At 40.7% G+C, this 14,311-nt stretch overlaps 2 protein-coding genes across 2 annotated transcripts in view; one reads left to right on the forward strand and one right to left on the reverse strand.

The window, feature by feature from the left end:
* Positions 1 to 1,604, reverse strand: part of tmed7 (transmembrane p24 trafficking protein 7) — a 3,315-nt gene extending 1,711 nt beyond the window's left edge. The window contains exons 1-3 of the mRNA XM_020602411.1: positions 1,512 to 1,604; positions 1,013 to 1,218; positions 5 to 166 (exon numbers count right to left, since the gene is read on the reverse strand). Of these exons, the coding sequence (XP_020458067.1) occupies positions 5 to 166; positions 1,013 to 1,171 (321 nt within the window). The 5' untranslated portion in view covers positions 1,172 to 1,218; positions 1,512 to 1,604. The remainder of the gene's footprint in view (positions 1 to 4; positions 167 to 1,012; positions 1,219 to 1,511) is intronic.
* A 2,236-nt stretch (positions 1,605 to 3,840) lies between these two features.
* LOC109961532 (RNA-binding protein MEX3B-like) lies at positions 3,841 to 12,451 on the forward strand. Its single transcript, XM_020602412.1, is given in 6 exon segments — positions 3,841 to 4,465; positions 5,624 to 5,862; positions 6,052 to 6,097; positions 8,631 to 9,373; positions 9,610 to 9,819; positions 9,821 to 12,451. Coding segments are annotated over 6 exon segments (2,052 nt in total). The 3' UTR covers positions 10,010 to 12,451.
* The last annotated feature ends 1,860 nt before the right edge of the window (positions 12,452 to 14,311 follow it).

Raw genomic sequence — 14,311 nt, forward strand, 5'->3', positions numbered from 1 at the left:
TGTGTGTGAAGGTAGAGAACTCATTACTGAAGCAGAACTTGTAGGTGCCGTTCTTAGGTGCTGTGAACGTAAAGCTGTCATATTGTTTCTTCATCTCCTTGTAGAGTGTAGTGCCATCTGGGTCCTCCAAACGACAGTCCACATCATAATGGCCACCGGTCACCACCTGGAAAACCAAAAGGGCAGATGGACCATTTATTTAGTAAGATAATGATACAGCATTTTATTTTACTATTTTATTTTTTCTGCCATTATATGCACCGTGTCTTGTAAGACAAAGAAGAAGGATAGCCAACATGGACAAAACTTGTATCACAACTGTCACATCCAATTTCAAATGTTAGGTATTCTACTAAAACATTGTCCTAAAATTTTCTAAAAATATATGTTCTTAAGTATAATTATTTAAGTTGTTATTTGTCATATATGAGCAAAGAAAATGAATGATACAATTATGTCACAACACATTATGAGAAGACTATAACCAATATAATTAACAATGAATTATCACTTACTGCAACAGGAAAGAACAACACAGTGGTCTGTGGCTATCTGCTACTATATAGTTTCAAATAAAAATTAATTTAATGAACGCTAAAGACCCAATACTGCTCACACCAAGTCAGATGTAGACAGTATATTGATCAGTGTTACTGAGACCATTTGTCTTTAAATGATTGTTTGGGATCTTCCGCCTGGGATATAACCCTGCTTACCAGTGCAACATTCAGATCTAGATGAAATTGTCCACAGAGAAAAAAAAAAGTGCTTGGGTGTACAAACTACCTGTTTGATTCAAAAACATTATGCGTGTAGTAGCAGTAGGATATATGTTTATACCCACTGGGACTACATTACATTAATAATCAGAGGAGGGAAACCAAGAAAAAGTGCGAAAAATATGTACAAGTCAGTTAACTACTTCCTGGCGATAGGAGGTTTTGCCTTCAAGAGGACAGATCAGTATGGCTGGGAGACTGAGCCTTGGGCCAGAAGAAGAAGACCCACTCACCTGAAACTCCAGTGTACACTTTGTGCCCATGATGATGTCCTCGTAGAAACACTGTTTGGCGTTGTCCGGCAGCTCAAAAGTTAGCTCCGAGCCCAGCACCCACCCACAGAGCAGCTGGGCCCACAGCGCCTGCAGCAACATCCGAAATGATCCGTACATCCTGAAGACTGACAGCCAACAGCTTCTAAGCAAAACCCCAAGCGGACCTGACGGCAACAAACGTAAACAAGCATCACACAAACTAACCTCAAGACAGAGGGTGGTTAAAATGGTGACAAAGCAAACCCGGACATATCGGCTAGAAGTTACTAGCTTAGAGCTAACTAGCTAGCTAGGTGGCCTTTAAAATGTAGAGCCAAGAAGCCAATTGAGATTTTTAACATTTTCCGATGGCTAATGTATTCGCGCATTATGGGTACATTAACGGTCACTGGAATAAACTCAAAACATTAACATTTCTTAATTCATTATTTCGTCTCAGTCACCATTAGCTACTCACCTCAAAGTACTTACCCGGATGCACCTAATGCTAAGTAACGTATTATAAACGTGACAGAGCATTGGCTGTCATCTGTAAGAAGGGGAGGGGAAACACCTATCGTTGGTTAAAAAAAAGAGGGGGGGCCTTGTGGGATCAAGTGCGGCTCGTCTACGTAGAGCTCCAACGTGGCTGCTGAGCAGGCTGTGATCAGACTTAATACTGCGCCTAAAAACAATGTTGTGTTGGGCAGTTTACATGATAAAATATGGGTGAACTAGAAACGTATTTGAATAAAGAAAAACACATCTCAATTAATTTCAGTTGTGACTATAGCACAATTCCAAAATCATAATCAAGTTTGGCAGTGCCCAAAGTTAGGCCGTTTTTATACGATTTAGGATACAGTAGGCTACTCTGCAAAGGTTTTAGGCAGTTTGGATGTCTGACGCCTGTCCATTGTCAGGGAGGCCAAGTTACAAGTTCCCCTTAAGTGAAGCGTATTATTTTGAAGGCAAAGGGTGGTCAGGCCAAATTTTGGTTTCTGTTATTTTTATTTATGAATTATCTGACAAATAAAAACTATTCATGACATTGTTTTTGAGAGCATCCTTCATTTAATTTTAATGCCTAAAACTTTTGCACAGCACTGTAAAAGTAGTGTTCCTGAACCTATGGTGTATAGTGGCCCATTAGCCACATCTGGCCGTCCAGCAACAAATATTTGTCCCTTGTTCAAGGTTCAAGGATTTTATTGTCAATTCACCATATATGCAGGACATACAGAAAATCAAAATACCGTTTCTCTCTTACCTAGTATTGAGTATAACATTTAGGAACTAAAATAGAATAAAGTAGAATAAGAATAGAATAGAATAAGAACTGGATTGATGTTATTAGGAGAAATCTAAACGGTACAGCCAATAAGCTGTGACTCAAAACCGTGTACAGTCAGTGACAGTAGTACAAAACAATAATAGGAGATTGTCAGATGGTTCAGCATCACCAGGGCCAGGACCATGTATGTCCATCATACATGGACAGTATTGCAAATGACCAACAGCAGCAGATATCCCGGCAAAAAAAACAAACAGTCAGCAGCAGATTTACATATAACATAACAGATGGTAAAACAGCAGAGGTAGTTTTTTTGTTTGTTCATTTCCACAACAGTCAGCAGCAGATTTACCTGTAATATAACAAAAAGGGGGAATGTATTGAGTTTGTGCAACAGCAGGGGTAGTCTTTTTATATCTTTTTATGTTCTGTGGTGGGTTACGGTCCAAGGGCAGAGGTAGTGAACAGTGTTCAGCATCCTCGCAGCCTGGTGAATGAAGCTGTTTATAAGTCTGGTGGAGTGGGCCTGAAGACTTCGATACCTTCTCCCTGAAGGCAGGGGTCTGAAGTGGGAGTGTGTGGGGTGGGAGGTGTCATCAGCATTGCTGATGGCTCTGCGGGTGAGGAGGGTGTTAAACATGTCTGTAAGGGAAGGTAGAGGGGCGCCAATGATCTTGCTGGCTGTTTTCACTATGCATTGCAATCTTTAAAAGCTAAAGATTTCAGTGTAATAGTGATGTAATCAAAACATTTAGCCTACATTACTTTTCTTAAATTTACAGCTTATAGACATATGGTATGAAGATACCAGCTCATGAAAATCTCAATATTACAGGAATTAGTAATACGCTCTTTACAGATAAAATATAGATTATTTAGTCTCATTTTACAACACAAATCTTCAACTCCATTAGTCTTTTTTGACATAAACTGCTAGTCAGAAAGCATATGTCTGTCATACATCTGAGCAATTGTCAGTATTTTAAGCTGAACTGTGGCTCTCTTTGGGTTTTATGGAGGTGGGCTGTGTTGTCCACAATAACTATACTTTTTTTCTTTCATCTCATGGAGTCTAGCAGTCACCCTAGAATAAAACTTGCTTCTGCTTTTTTATTTAAACTTGAACTCTTATAATAGGCTACAACATTGTATTATGCAGTCTAAATGTTACAATTCCTGTCTCTGTTGTGAGGCCTCACTGAATTTACTCCTTCAGTGCTTTGGGCTGTGTAGAATGAATTACACGTTTTCTCCGCAGGATGCGCGCTTAGTACGTCTTCCTGACAGTTGTGAATACACGTTTGACCCCAAAAACAAAGTCTCGCGTGAACCAGCAAAACGAAATTACAGTGCAGGGAGGGCTGCATGGGAAAGCTGGAAAGACAAAACAAAAGGCACACATTTAAGCTAACCGGCGCTGGTCGCTTTTTATTTATTTTTTTGTACACCAAAACACATTTGATTCGTTATTCGTACTAATTTCAGGTTAACGGCATTATAAGAGCTTTGCATCATGCCAAGTAGCACGTCCCTGCTGGAGGCCGAAGAGGGAGAGTCTGAGGCCCCACCGCCGCTATTGCACGCTTTCGCCGGTATGGGCCTTGAGGAGCACCATGTCACCCAGAGCAAAACCCCTGAACAAGGAGATGAGAGCCTTTCTTTTCAGTACCACCACCAGCTGCCCCCAGTTTCTCATTTCAGCCTCCTCGGTACGGTCCTAGATTTGGAGCCCCTGCATCGGCCACCCTCGGGAGATGAAGTGAACATCACGGCAGTGCCCGAGGTCGAGGAGCCAGAAGTTGTAGCCGCCACCGATTCCTTAGGCTGCACCGGTAACGCTAGCTCGTTACTTGCGCAGGCCCACCACCACCAACACCTCTCATCGGGGCCAGGTGGCTCTGTGATGCCGTCCGGGATGGAACCGTCGCATATCGAAACGGTTCTGTTATACAACGGAGACGAGCGGGATGAGAACGGGGTCGGAGGCAGCGCCCTACCACCAGACAGACTGGCGATGTACGGCGAGCCGGGCTACGAGGCCGAACCATTGTTGTTGACTCGGCGAAAGAGCGTCAACACGACCGAGTGTGTGGCTGTGCCGAGCTCCGAGCACGTCGCGGAGATTGTGGGTAGACAGGGTGAGTCGTTGTTTTACTGATGGTTTTGGCTGGATCATTAGCTAACGTTAAAAGCAAATTGCTAATGGGAGGATAGACGAAACCTGGTGGGAGTATAGATCGGGCTGCACAAGAGCGAATAAAATCAGATAAAAGCACTACATAGAAAGAACTAATTAAATAACCAGATAATGTTAAAATTTAAAAGACGCGAAGTTACGATAAAATATGTAACTTTATTTTGTCGCACGTGAAAGCTAATGTTAGCTAGCTCACTGTTGTTACTTGCTCCAGCACTGAAGGAGTACGCGCTATTTTACACAACTAACGATAGCTAACATTTTATAAATTGTAGCTTTTGATGTGGGACATCTGCACAACAGTTTACAGTTTAACCTTAAAATATAGAAATATAATTCAACCATACTAAAACGTAGCACCTTCAGCTATAGCAGTCAACGTTAGCCTGAATCTAGCTAGCTTAGCATTTCTATGTAGGTCAGCACCACCCTCGCCCAACACCATCAACAAAAGTTTACAGCATAAGTTTTATATCGTCCAGCGGATCCCTCTGCGTCCTCAAACTTTGAGAACTCATCTATTTTATGGATGCTTTATCGGTGCTTCGCTGACAATGAGCCTTTCTTTCGCCGTGCCTTGTCGTGCAAAACCAGGCTTTGCTTTGTCTCGGTGAACATGAAAGGAAGTGTGATGGTCACCATTATTTTGCCACATCAGCTGTAGGTTATAGTTAGCTCCGTGGTATAACAAAAGACTCCCACGTTCAGTCAAACCAAACAGGCCTTTCTTAGTTATCCAAAGTCTTTATCTGATGTTTTACATAAACTCTACGATACTCAGCCGTGGCAGTGTTACTATGTCGTGTTTGAGACCAGCAGGGGGAGGGTGCACAGACTGTGTTGTTGACAACAATAGGAAATGGCTCTGGTAATGATGTTGGGCTCTTAACCACAGCAGACATGGATATTCAGTGTATAAACTGGGTGTGGGGTGATCTTTTATTTAATTTGGAGATACGAATATTAAAGATTGATGTCATGTGTTTAGCCTAATCTTATGTTTTTTTTTCCTTTAATTTGTTCTTTGGTATTTGCTTTTTTATAGTGATAGTCGAGATACAGATTCACTTTTTGCCTGTATTTAACCTGCACCTGACAGGCTGTAAGATAAAGGCACTTCGAGCAAAGACCAACACCTACATTAAGACACCAGTGAGGGGCGAGCAGCCTGTCTTTGTTGTGACTGGGCGCAAAGAAGATGTGGCCATGGCTAAGAAAGAGATTCTGTCAGCGGCTGAGCACTTCTCCTTCATTAGAGCCTCTCGAAACAAGGCAGGCCCTCTGTCTGCTGTCACAGGTCCTGGGACCCCTGCTCTACCTGGACAGACGACCATTCAGGTTAGCAAGCATGGACATGAGCCATCATATCTTTCAGTGTTGAAGATACAAAACAGGCAGAGAATTGCATTAAGTACAGTTACTATGCTCCTACCCAGTAACACCTGTTTTATACACAAGGCTCTGTGTGTTATGTTTTTGGTTGTGTTTATTATTTCATGTTTGTATAGTGTCATTTCAACCGTACAGGTGCGGGTACCATATCGTGTTGTTGGACTGGTTGTGGGTCCCAAAGGTGGGTCTTTAATTCATTCTATATTCAGATAAATATTGTTTGCTCCAGTCGCTGGTCTTCATAAACTTTCACATTTGGCAGTTTTTTAGCATGAGTGGAAAAACAGCAGACTTGTACAGTGCAACACAGAAATGGTCAGGTGTGTGCCATAAACACCAACAGCCAAATTGTAATTTAGGACAAATTAGAATAGAATCTTTATTGTCATTGTACACAGTACAACGAAATTGGGTGCAAACCTCAGGTGTAAAGAAAAAATGTGTCAGTATAACATTGTAGGGTACAGTACAATGTCACATATTTACTAAGTAATGATAATGACATACTACATATAAGCTGAAGACAGTGTATTGTGAGGTGCGGTACAGTGTTGCCCACTTATGAGTTGTTCAGTGCAATTATTGCTTTTGGGTAGAAGCTGTTTTTTAATCTGTTTGTCCGTGCCTTGAGACACCTGAAACGTCTGCCTGAAGGTAGCATTTCCATCAGATGATGCCCAGGGTGGGAAGAATCCTCCCAGATCTTTTGGGCTTTCTTGAGGCAGCGGGAGTTATAAAGTTCCTCCAAGGAAGGGAGAGAGCAGCCAGTGATTTCCTGGGCAGTGGTGATGATCCTCTGTAGCGCCTTTCTCTCTGCCACTGTGCAGCTGGCAAACCAGACACAAATGCAGTAGGTCAAAATGCTCTCTATGGAGCACCGGTAAAAAGACACAAGCAATTTCTGTGTGTATTGGTGCTTCCTGAGAACCCTCAGAAAGTAGAGACTCTGCTGTGCCTTCTTAATTAGCTCCTTAGTATTTGCTGTACAAATTATGTGTTTTATAAGATCAGAACATGTGTCACTTCCTTAGCAGATTGATGAAGGTGCCAGTGAAGTTATGTGCAAAATACAGAGTAAAGTTTTATTTGGAAAGTTTTTAGATTTGTTTCACAAAATTGAAGAAACAGTGCAAGTATTGACAAAAAGGCAATAAATATACATGTTTTTCTGATTTTGATACTATGAATCTGAGCTGTGGAAGATAGGAAAAATCAACTCCCAAAAGGTAGTTGTGTTTATTCATTTCATGCTATGAAATGCCCTGCTGTGTTATATGTTATGCATTACAGCTCTTTGTTTCTCTCTGAGCATTTTAAGGAAACTGAATAATCGAGGTTCCTTACAGCTTCTGAAAGAGTTTTATTATGTTCAGCTCAGTTTATATTTTGCTCTCAGAGATCTTTAATCACTCTACACGTTTGCATTAACACTTCAGTGTCAGAAAGGCCTAGGGTCGTAAATTGGAGTGCAGAGGTTCTCAGCGACATGTCATAAGACTGGAGAGGATGAAGCAACAAATCAAAATGACAGCAAACTTGAAAATAGTGACAAGCACACAAGGAAGAGGCAGTGCAGAATTTTAATATTCAATATACAGTGTTTACAAACATTGAATTAAAATGTGACTGGCATAACAAATTTTGTGAAGTGACTGAGGATTTGTTTTTGTGTTACAGCTGAGTCATATTTTAAAAGGAAATTATTATTTTTTCACATCTATAGTACTGGCCCTTGAAAAGGTTCCTACACTAAACTGAAACTCGGTGTTGTGATCAGGTGGCCTGCGCTTTAGCCATGTGACACAATCAGGTCAAGCTGTAGTTAAGAAGTTACTGTAAATTCCAGACTATAAGCCACTACTTTTTTCACACGCTTTGAACCCTGCGGCTTAAACAATGATGCGGCTAATTTATGGGCTAACGAGCTTAATGCTGCCAATACATTTAGCCTCGTCACATCAGACCATTGAAATTACCGAACAGGTCACAGTGGACCAATGAAACAGTTCGAATTAAATCAAATGCACTCACACACTAAATTCTTCAGATCAGTCATTTTGCGCTTCATGCACACACCCTCATCATGGAAAACACACGAAGAAATGCATATGATGTAGCTTTCAAGTTAAAGGCGATCGATCTGGCTGTCGAAGAAGGAAATGGAGCTTTAGTGGTTTTAGTACGCAGGAGGAAGATGAAGATAGTGATCAATGACTTTTCTGGCAGGCTACTGTATTTTTTTATATTTTTAACCAGCCGTGTTACAGGCACTGTTCGGAAAAAGCATTTATTTAATTAAATGTAAAAAAAAAATCTTTCTGTGTACATCTGTAGCTTATAGACAAGTGCGGCCTATATATGTACAAAAACCTTTTCTTTATAAATTTAGTGGGTGCGGCTTATATTCAGGTGCGCTCAATAGTCCGGAAATTACGGTAAATAAAGTGGGGAAAAAAATCTGCAAGTTTTTTCCCCTCAGAGCTTCTAATATATTCAGCATGATTACTACTTAATATATTTTCTTCTTGATGCTATTCCTTTCTCTTTTTTCCATATATCTTTTGTTTATGCTGTCATGTATATTTTTCAAGAATGTTTATACACATCATGTCAAATATTAAACATGCACTCTCTTCATGTAGCCATGTGACCAGAGAAGTTATTTAAATTTTGTGTTGATCTGATATTTGTGCATGGTTTTTTCTTTCTTTCAGGGGCAACTATCAAACGCATTCAGCAACAGACCCACACCTACATTGTGACACCAAGTCGTGATAAAGAGCCCGTGTTTGAGGTCACAGGTATGCCGGAGAATGTGGACCGGGCTAGGGAGGAGATAGAGGCGCACATCGCCCTTCGCACTGGAACCAGTGGGGGCACTGAGGCTCCAGGTGTAGACAACAGCGACTTTCAATTCAATGGGACAGATGTCAGCTTTGAGAGTTCTGCAACCCTTGTTGGGTTGGGGGAGGCTGGGTGGCTCCCTGCTGGTACATCGTCACCAGGTGGTGTTGGCTTGCTGCCAGTTAGCATCAGCGGTACTCAGCGACTCAATAGCAATATTAACAGTGGTGTCAGGATGTCTTCCACCTACCGCAACGACAGCTCCAGCTCCCTGGGCAGTGGCTCCAGCTCAGCTGATTCTTTCTACAGCACTGGGAATGGAAACCGAATGGCTGACTTAAGCCCAACCTGTCCATTTAACGCCAATGCTAACAACAACAACAACAACAACAACAGCAGCAATGCTGGCAGTGCAACGTTCTGGTTTGACGAAAGCCTTCTTCCTGTGGGTTCAGAGGAGTTGGCCAGCCTGGGAGGTGGAGGCTCCTCCTCAGGATTTGACCCGTTAACCATTTCTACTGCCCAAGCCTCACACCCTGCTGGACAGCCACACATCTGGAGTGCTTTTGTGGACCATCAATCCTTCCAGGCCTTTGATGCCCTTCAGTCTCAGGTACGTGAGATTTAGTTGGAGCATAAAGCCTATTGCCTCCTGTGCAGACATAAAAGAGCCATCCCACAGTTACTAACAAATTAAGTATAAGCTTTTAGGATAAACATAAATGAAAACTATGATTACTCTCAAAGTTAAGGATTTAACAAAGTTTGCTGAGAGTCTTAAATGGGATTTTTTTTTTTATGCTTTTTTTATGACAGTACGTATCTGACCTCTGTCAATCATGTGTCCAGACCAGTCAGCCTGGGACGCCCCGGCTGTCTCCGACCTTCTCTGGGACAGAAGCCTTGGAGCACCCTCAGGCACAGCGTGTTCATCGAGGGCCTTATGGCTCAGCTGGGCCCCTTGGTCCCCACAGGTTCCCCTCTTACAGCTCGGCCTTCTCCTCTTCCAGTGAAAGCACCGCCTCCTCTTCCTCCCCTCCTGAATCTTCTCTCTCCTATCGGCACAGCAGGAAGAGGACAGGAGATATGCATCCAGTGTATGGAAAACCAGGTGATCGCTGCCTTGGTTCCCTGCGGCCATAACCTCTTCTGTCTAGATTGTGCCACCCAGATATGCCAGGGTCCAGAGGCTGTGTGCCCTGTGTGCCTGTCCCCAGTCACACAGGCCATTCAGCTTCGCAACATGTGATTTTAATAAGTTTACCTTGATGGCTGATAAGGGATCATCCTCCCTAACACTTCCAATTTATAATGTGCAGGGGAAATTACAAAAACTGGTCCCAAATAATTGTTTAGGTCCTCACCCTGGTTGGCAAAGGTTAGGAAGAGTAGGCGAATAAGGAATGATTTGTATTTTAGGCATAGGTCAGGGTGTTCAGCCTGGGCATATGCCTGTGGTTCTAACTTGACTAATCGATCAATGGAAGAGGGTTGGAAACACTCTATGTAGCATTGGGTGGGGTGGAATGAAAAAAAGGCATATTTTGCTCATCATGATTTTTGGTATACATTTTCCCCCCGAAACATCTAGTTACGGATTTCGTCCCACCTATATTTTGTTAGAATTTTTTTTAACTATTCTTTAAATTTTATTAGACACATAATGTTGACTTTTGGGTCAAAGTTTTATTTTTGGCTTTTGGTCTACATCTCAAAAGTTTTATCTTTTTTTTTTTGTTTGTTTGTTTTTTATGTTTTGCTGCTACAGATGTTTTTAATGTGCTGAAACATGGCCCAGCCCCTTTGCCCCTCAGTTATTGTATTCACAGCAGGAAACTGAGGAAAAATGAAGCATATTTACATATATTACATATCTTACATAAGGAGTCACACATACGAATATGTATATACTAATAGTATTCTTCTGGTTAGCACAGAATTTGAATACCCAACACAGTAAACTGGATATTATGTACACATGCTACATTTTCCTGGCAAAGTGTATCTGTGCTACTTTAAGCAGAATATGATGTTTACATGCTCAAGATCATAAAGCCGAATTTTTTGACTACTGCTGATAATAGCAGCATGTTGATACACTTGCAAACACACCCTCAGGGGTTTTAACTCAAGTGGGTCAGACCTGCAGCTGCAAGGTTGTCACACTCCAGGTTTCTTTCCCAGATTTAAACTAACAAGTGAGTAACTCCTTTTTGTAGAGTACCAGGATGTTGCACCACTTCAGTGTCGCCACGTTGCTTTCCATTTCTACTAAAAAAAAAAAAACTGTTTACGGTAAACTTGTGCCTAAGTCCATTCTGAGTAAACAAAAAGAAACAACTGGTTCACACATGGTTGCTCTGTCTTAAAACAAACTTGTGGCCTTTTTGGAAAGCCTCTAATTAACTGACAACAGCATCTATAAATCCAGATCTTGGCTTGAAAGAACACAAGCTGCCAGACTGAAGTCTTAATGTTTTTGTTGAAGTTCATCTCGGTGGAACAAAGTATGTATCACAGGGATTTTTCTTTTTGTTTTAAGCCATAAGTGTTTAGCGCCTACTACTTTATCATTTTAACATCAAACACACCCATTTAGTTTTTCATATGTATTCCTCTCCCATTGTTTGTCTTTTTGCTTGTAACCAAGTGCTGGTTTCAGCCAGAAAGATATTTTAAACCTGTACCTTTTGGTAACATTCTTCCTCCCATGTGTTGCAGTCACTTTTGTAGATGGTGTAAGCGTGGCTCATTAATCTTTAATCCTCAGCTGTGAAACCATAATGACAGCTGCACTCTGGAACAAATCCCCATACTATACAGACAGGCTGCTCAGTTTTCAGCCATGTCAGAAGAATCCTTCTCTTTCACTTGAATGTCGTTTCACATGAACTGCTCCACCCGGTGACTGTCTCGTCACAGCCATATTGTGGTCTTGTTGGTCAGCAAAATAATTCCATGCACAGTTGAGATGAAGGCCACCCATCCCTTATTCAGATTTTATCCTGTGTTTTGTCTACTAGGCCTATGCAAACATTTTCTCAGTATACTGGAGGAAGCACTGGATAAATTAAACTCCTCGGTTTTTAATGACAAAGTTCAAACAATCTTGGGCTTTAACCTGTAGACAGACTTGTTCCCTTTTTGTTTTTTTTAAAGTCCACATTATAGTTGTAGTTCTCCTTTATCGCCTGCTTTATGCATTGAGATGTTTCAGTGGTTACACACTGCTTCTCATGTTTTACCAGCTCATTTGCTGTTGCCCTATGGCCCCACTAAGCACAGCCTTCCACACACTGTAATCACACTATTCATTAGTATGGACTCCAAGTGCCCTCCCCACCTCGGTGTGCACGTCTGTCTGTTCCTCTTCCTGAAAAGTGAAGTAAAGGTACAAATAGGTGGAGAAGGTCTCAATCTTACTTTAAACACCAGTGTCTCTAGACTTTGTTTTAATGTGGTGACTGACATTTCAAATGGGGAAGCAGCCAGAACACTACATAAGGTGGTCAATACAGTTTCTTGACTGTCTGGACATTGGACCACAGTCCCTCTAGCATTCCAGCTGTAAACAGTATTTTGGAGATATTTCACTGCTTTGCTCCATTTCTTAAATATCATCTTTTACATGGATGATTGAGCATTCTTGAGGAAATGGAACCAAATAAGTCCCAAGAGTGCAAAAAAAAAACAAAAAAAAACAACAACAAAACAAACCATCTGCTTCTGCCCCCTTGTCCTTTTGTCCATTCTTTTTTAAAATGTCATTTCTATGAGGGGCCGATCTCTCCTTGCTCTCTTTCTCCCTCTGAGGAATGCAATACACCGTCGGCCCTCAGAGTAATGACAATCTATTGATCATTTTTGTGTATTATATATTACTGTTAATGACTGATAAATATACAGAACCTTTTATTTTGTTACATTTCATATATACATAAATCTATATTACAGATGTTTACAATAAGATTTTTTTATTTTTAACTTTTCTGAGTGATTTAAGTGAATGAAGTGCTGGAAACCAAGAAAAGGTGCAGGAGAGTGTTAGTGCTTTCTGCTTGTATTCTAGTTATTAGTTTACAGTATTGATGATAATAATATTGGTAGCTGCCGTTTAACCTAGTGGAAAATGGAATGTGCATCACGAGCATGTCTTCATATTGTACCGCCAATGTAAAGCGTCACACTGCAACTGTACAAAGGCCAAGGATCTCAGCTGCCTGTCCTGTCTGTATGCCACCAAATTAAGAACGGTAAACTATAAAATGTATGTTAGATTATCTATATATAAATACATTTATTGTTAAGATGTACCAACAGTTCAGAGTATTTGCTAATTTTACTACAGTTTTGTTGTGTATATGTAGGGGGGAGTCTTATGGCCTATGAATTCTTCAAATTGAGTCAGGAGTTTAAGAGCAGAATATATTTTATAATGGCCTTTTAAGTTATTGCGGCCAAAGCACTGATATTATATATTTGCTGTAAAGAGAATTTAAGAGTTTTATTTTTCTGATATTAAAGTTACTTAATAAAGACGGTTTCATTTAAAGCCACCACATAATACTGTGATTCTTTCAGTGTGTGAAATGGACTTGAAATGTGACTTAAACTGTAAAGTGTGTGAACCTCACACAAACAGCCTCAGAATGATGTTGGTTTTCCACTGGTGTAATGGAACTACTGGTTCAATTCAAGGTACTTGGTTAATTCCATTTTAGGAAACTTGACACTCCTACAGTGTCAAATGTACATTTTACCTCCACTACAGTTTTCTGACAGCTGTAGTTACTGGTTACTTCTTATATCCTTCCTGTCCAGTGAAAAACATGTAGGCTATGTCTATACTGAGCAATAATTCAATTTTCCTTTCTAGGATCAAAAGAAGAGAAAAACTAAACATTGGCAAAAGCTGAAAACAGGGCTATAAGGGCTGTAACATGGTTATAAGACATGATGCATGTAGGTTAAGCAACCCAGCAGTTTATCAGGTAGTTGTACAACCAAAAACAACCATATCATTAAACATACACATGAATTCTCCAGTAATATAAATCCCAAAACATAGTCTATATATATTAATACTGTGTAAAAGTACTTTTACTTTTAATGGTTTAAGTAAATTTTTCTGAAAGCAAAGGTTTTGAATGCAGGATTTCTAATTTTTGTAGTGTCTTTACCAGTGTTAGTTTTTTGGTTGTTTGTTCGCAGCATAACGCAAAAAGTACACAATGGATTTGGATGAAATTCTTTGGAGAGGCAGCGTGTGGCCCAGGGAAGAATCCATTAGATTTTGGAGCTGATCCAGATCATCATCTGGATCCAGCATTTTAAAGGACTCTTCACCACTGTATTCCAGTAAAGTGGTTCAGTAAACTCTATAAAGTTAACTCTTAAAGGCAACAATTAAAAAAGGAAGCATTGTGACATCTTTGACCACACATTAAATACAGTCAAAAGAACAGTAAATGAAAACGGATGTTAAGGTGTAAGTGTGGGACTGAAGTGCATACAATTGCACACCTGTACCTAATAAAATGGCCAGTCAGTG

Source organism: Monopterus albus, unplaced genomic scaffold (genome assembly GCF_001952655.1).
Source record: "Monopterus albus unplaced genomic scaffold, M_albus_1.0 scaffold56.1, whole genome shotgun sequence".
Classification (NCBI taxonomy): Eukaryota; Metazoa; Chordata; class Actinopteri; order Synbranchiformes; family Synbranchidae; genus Monopterus; species Monopterus albus.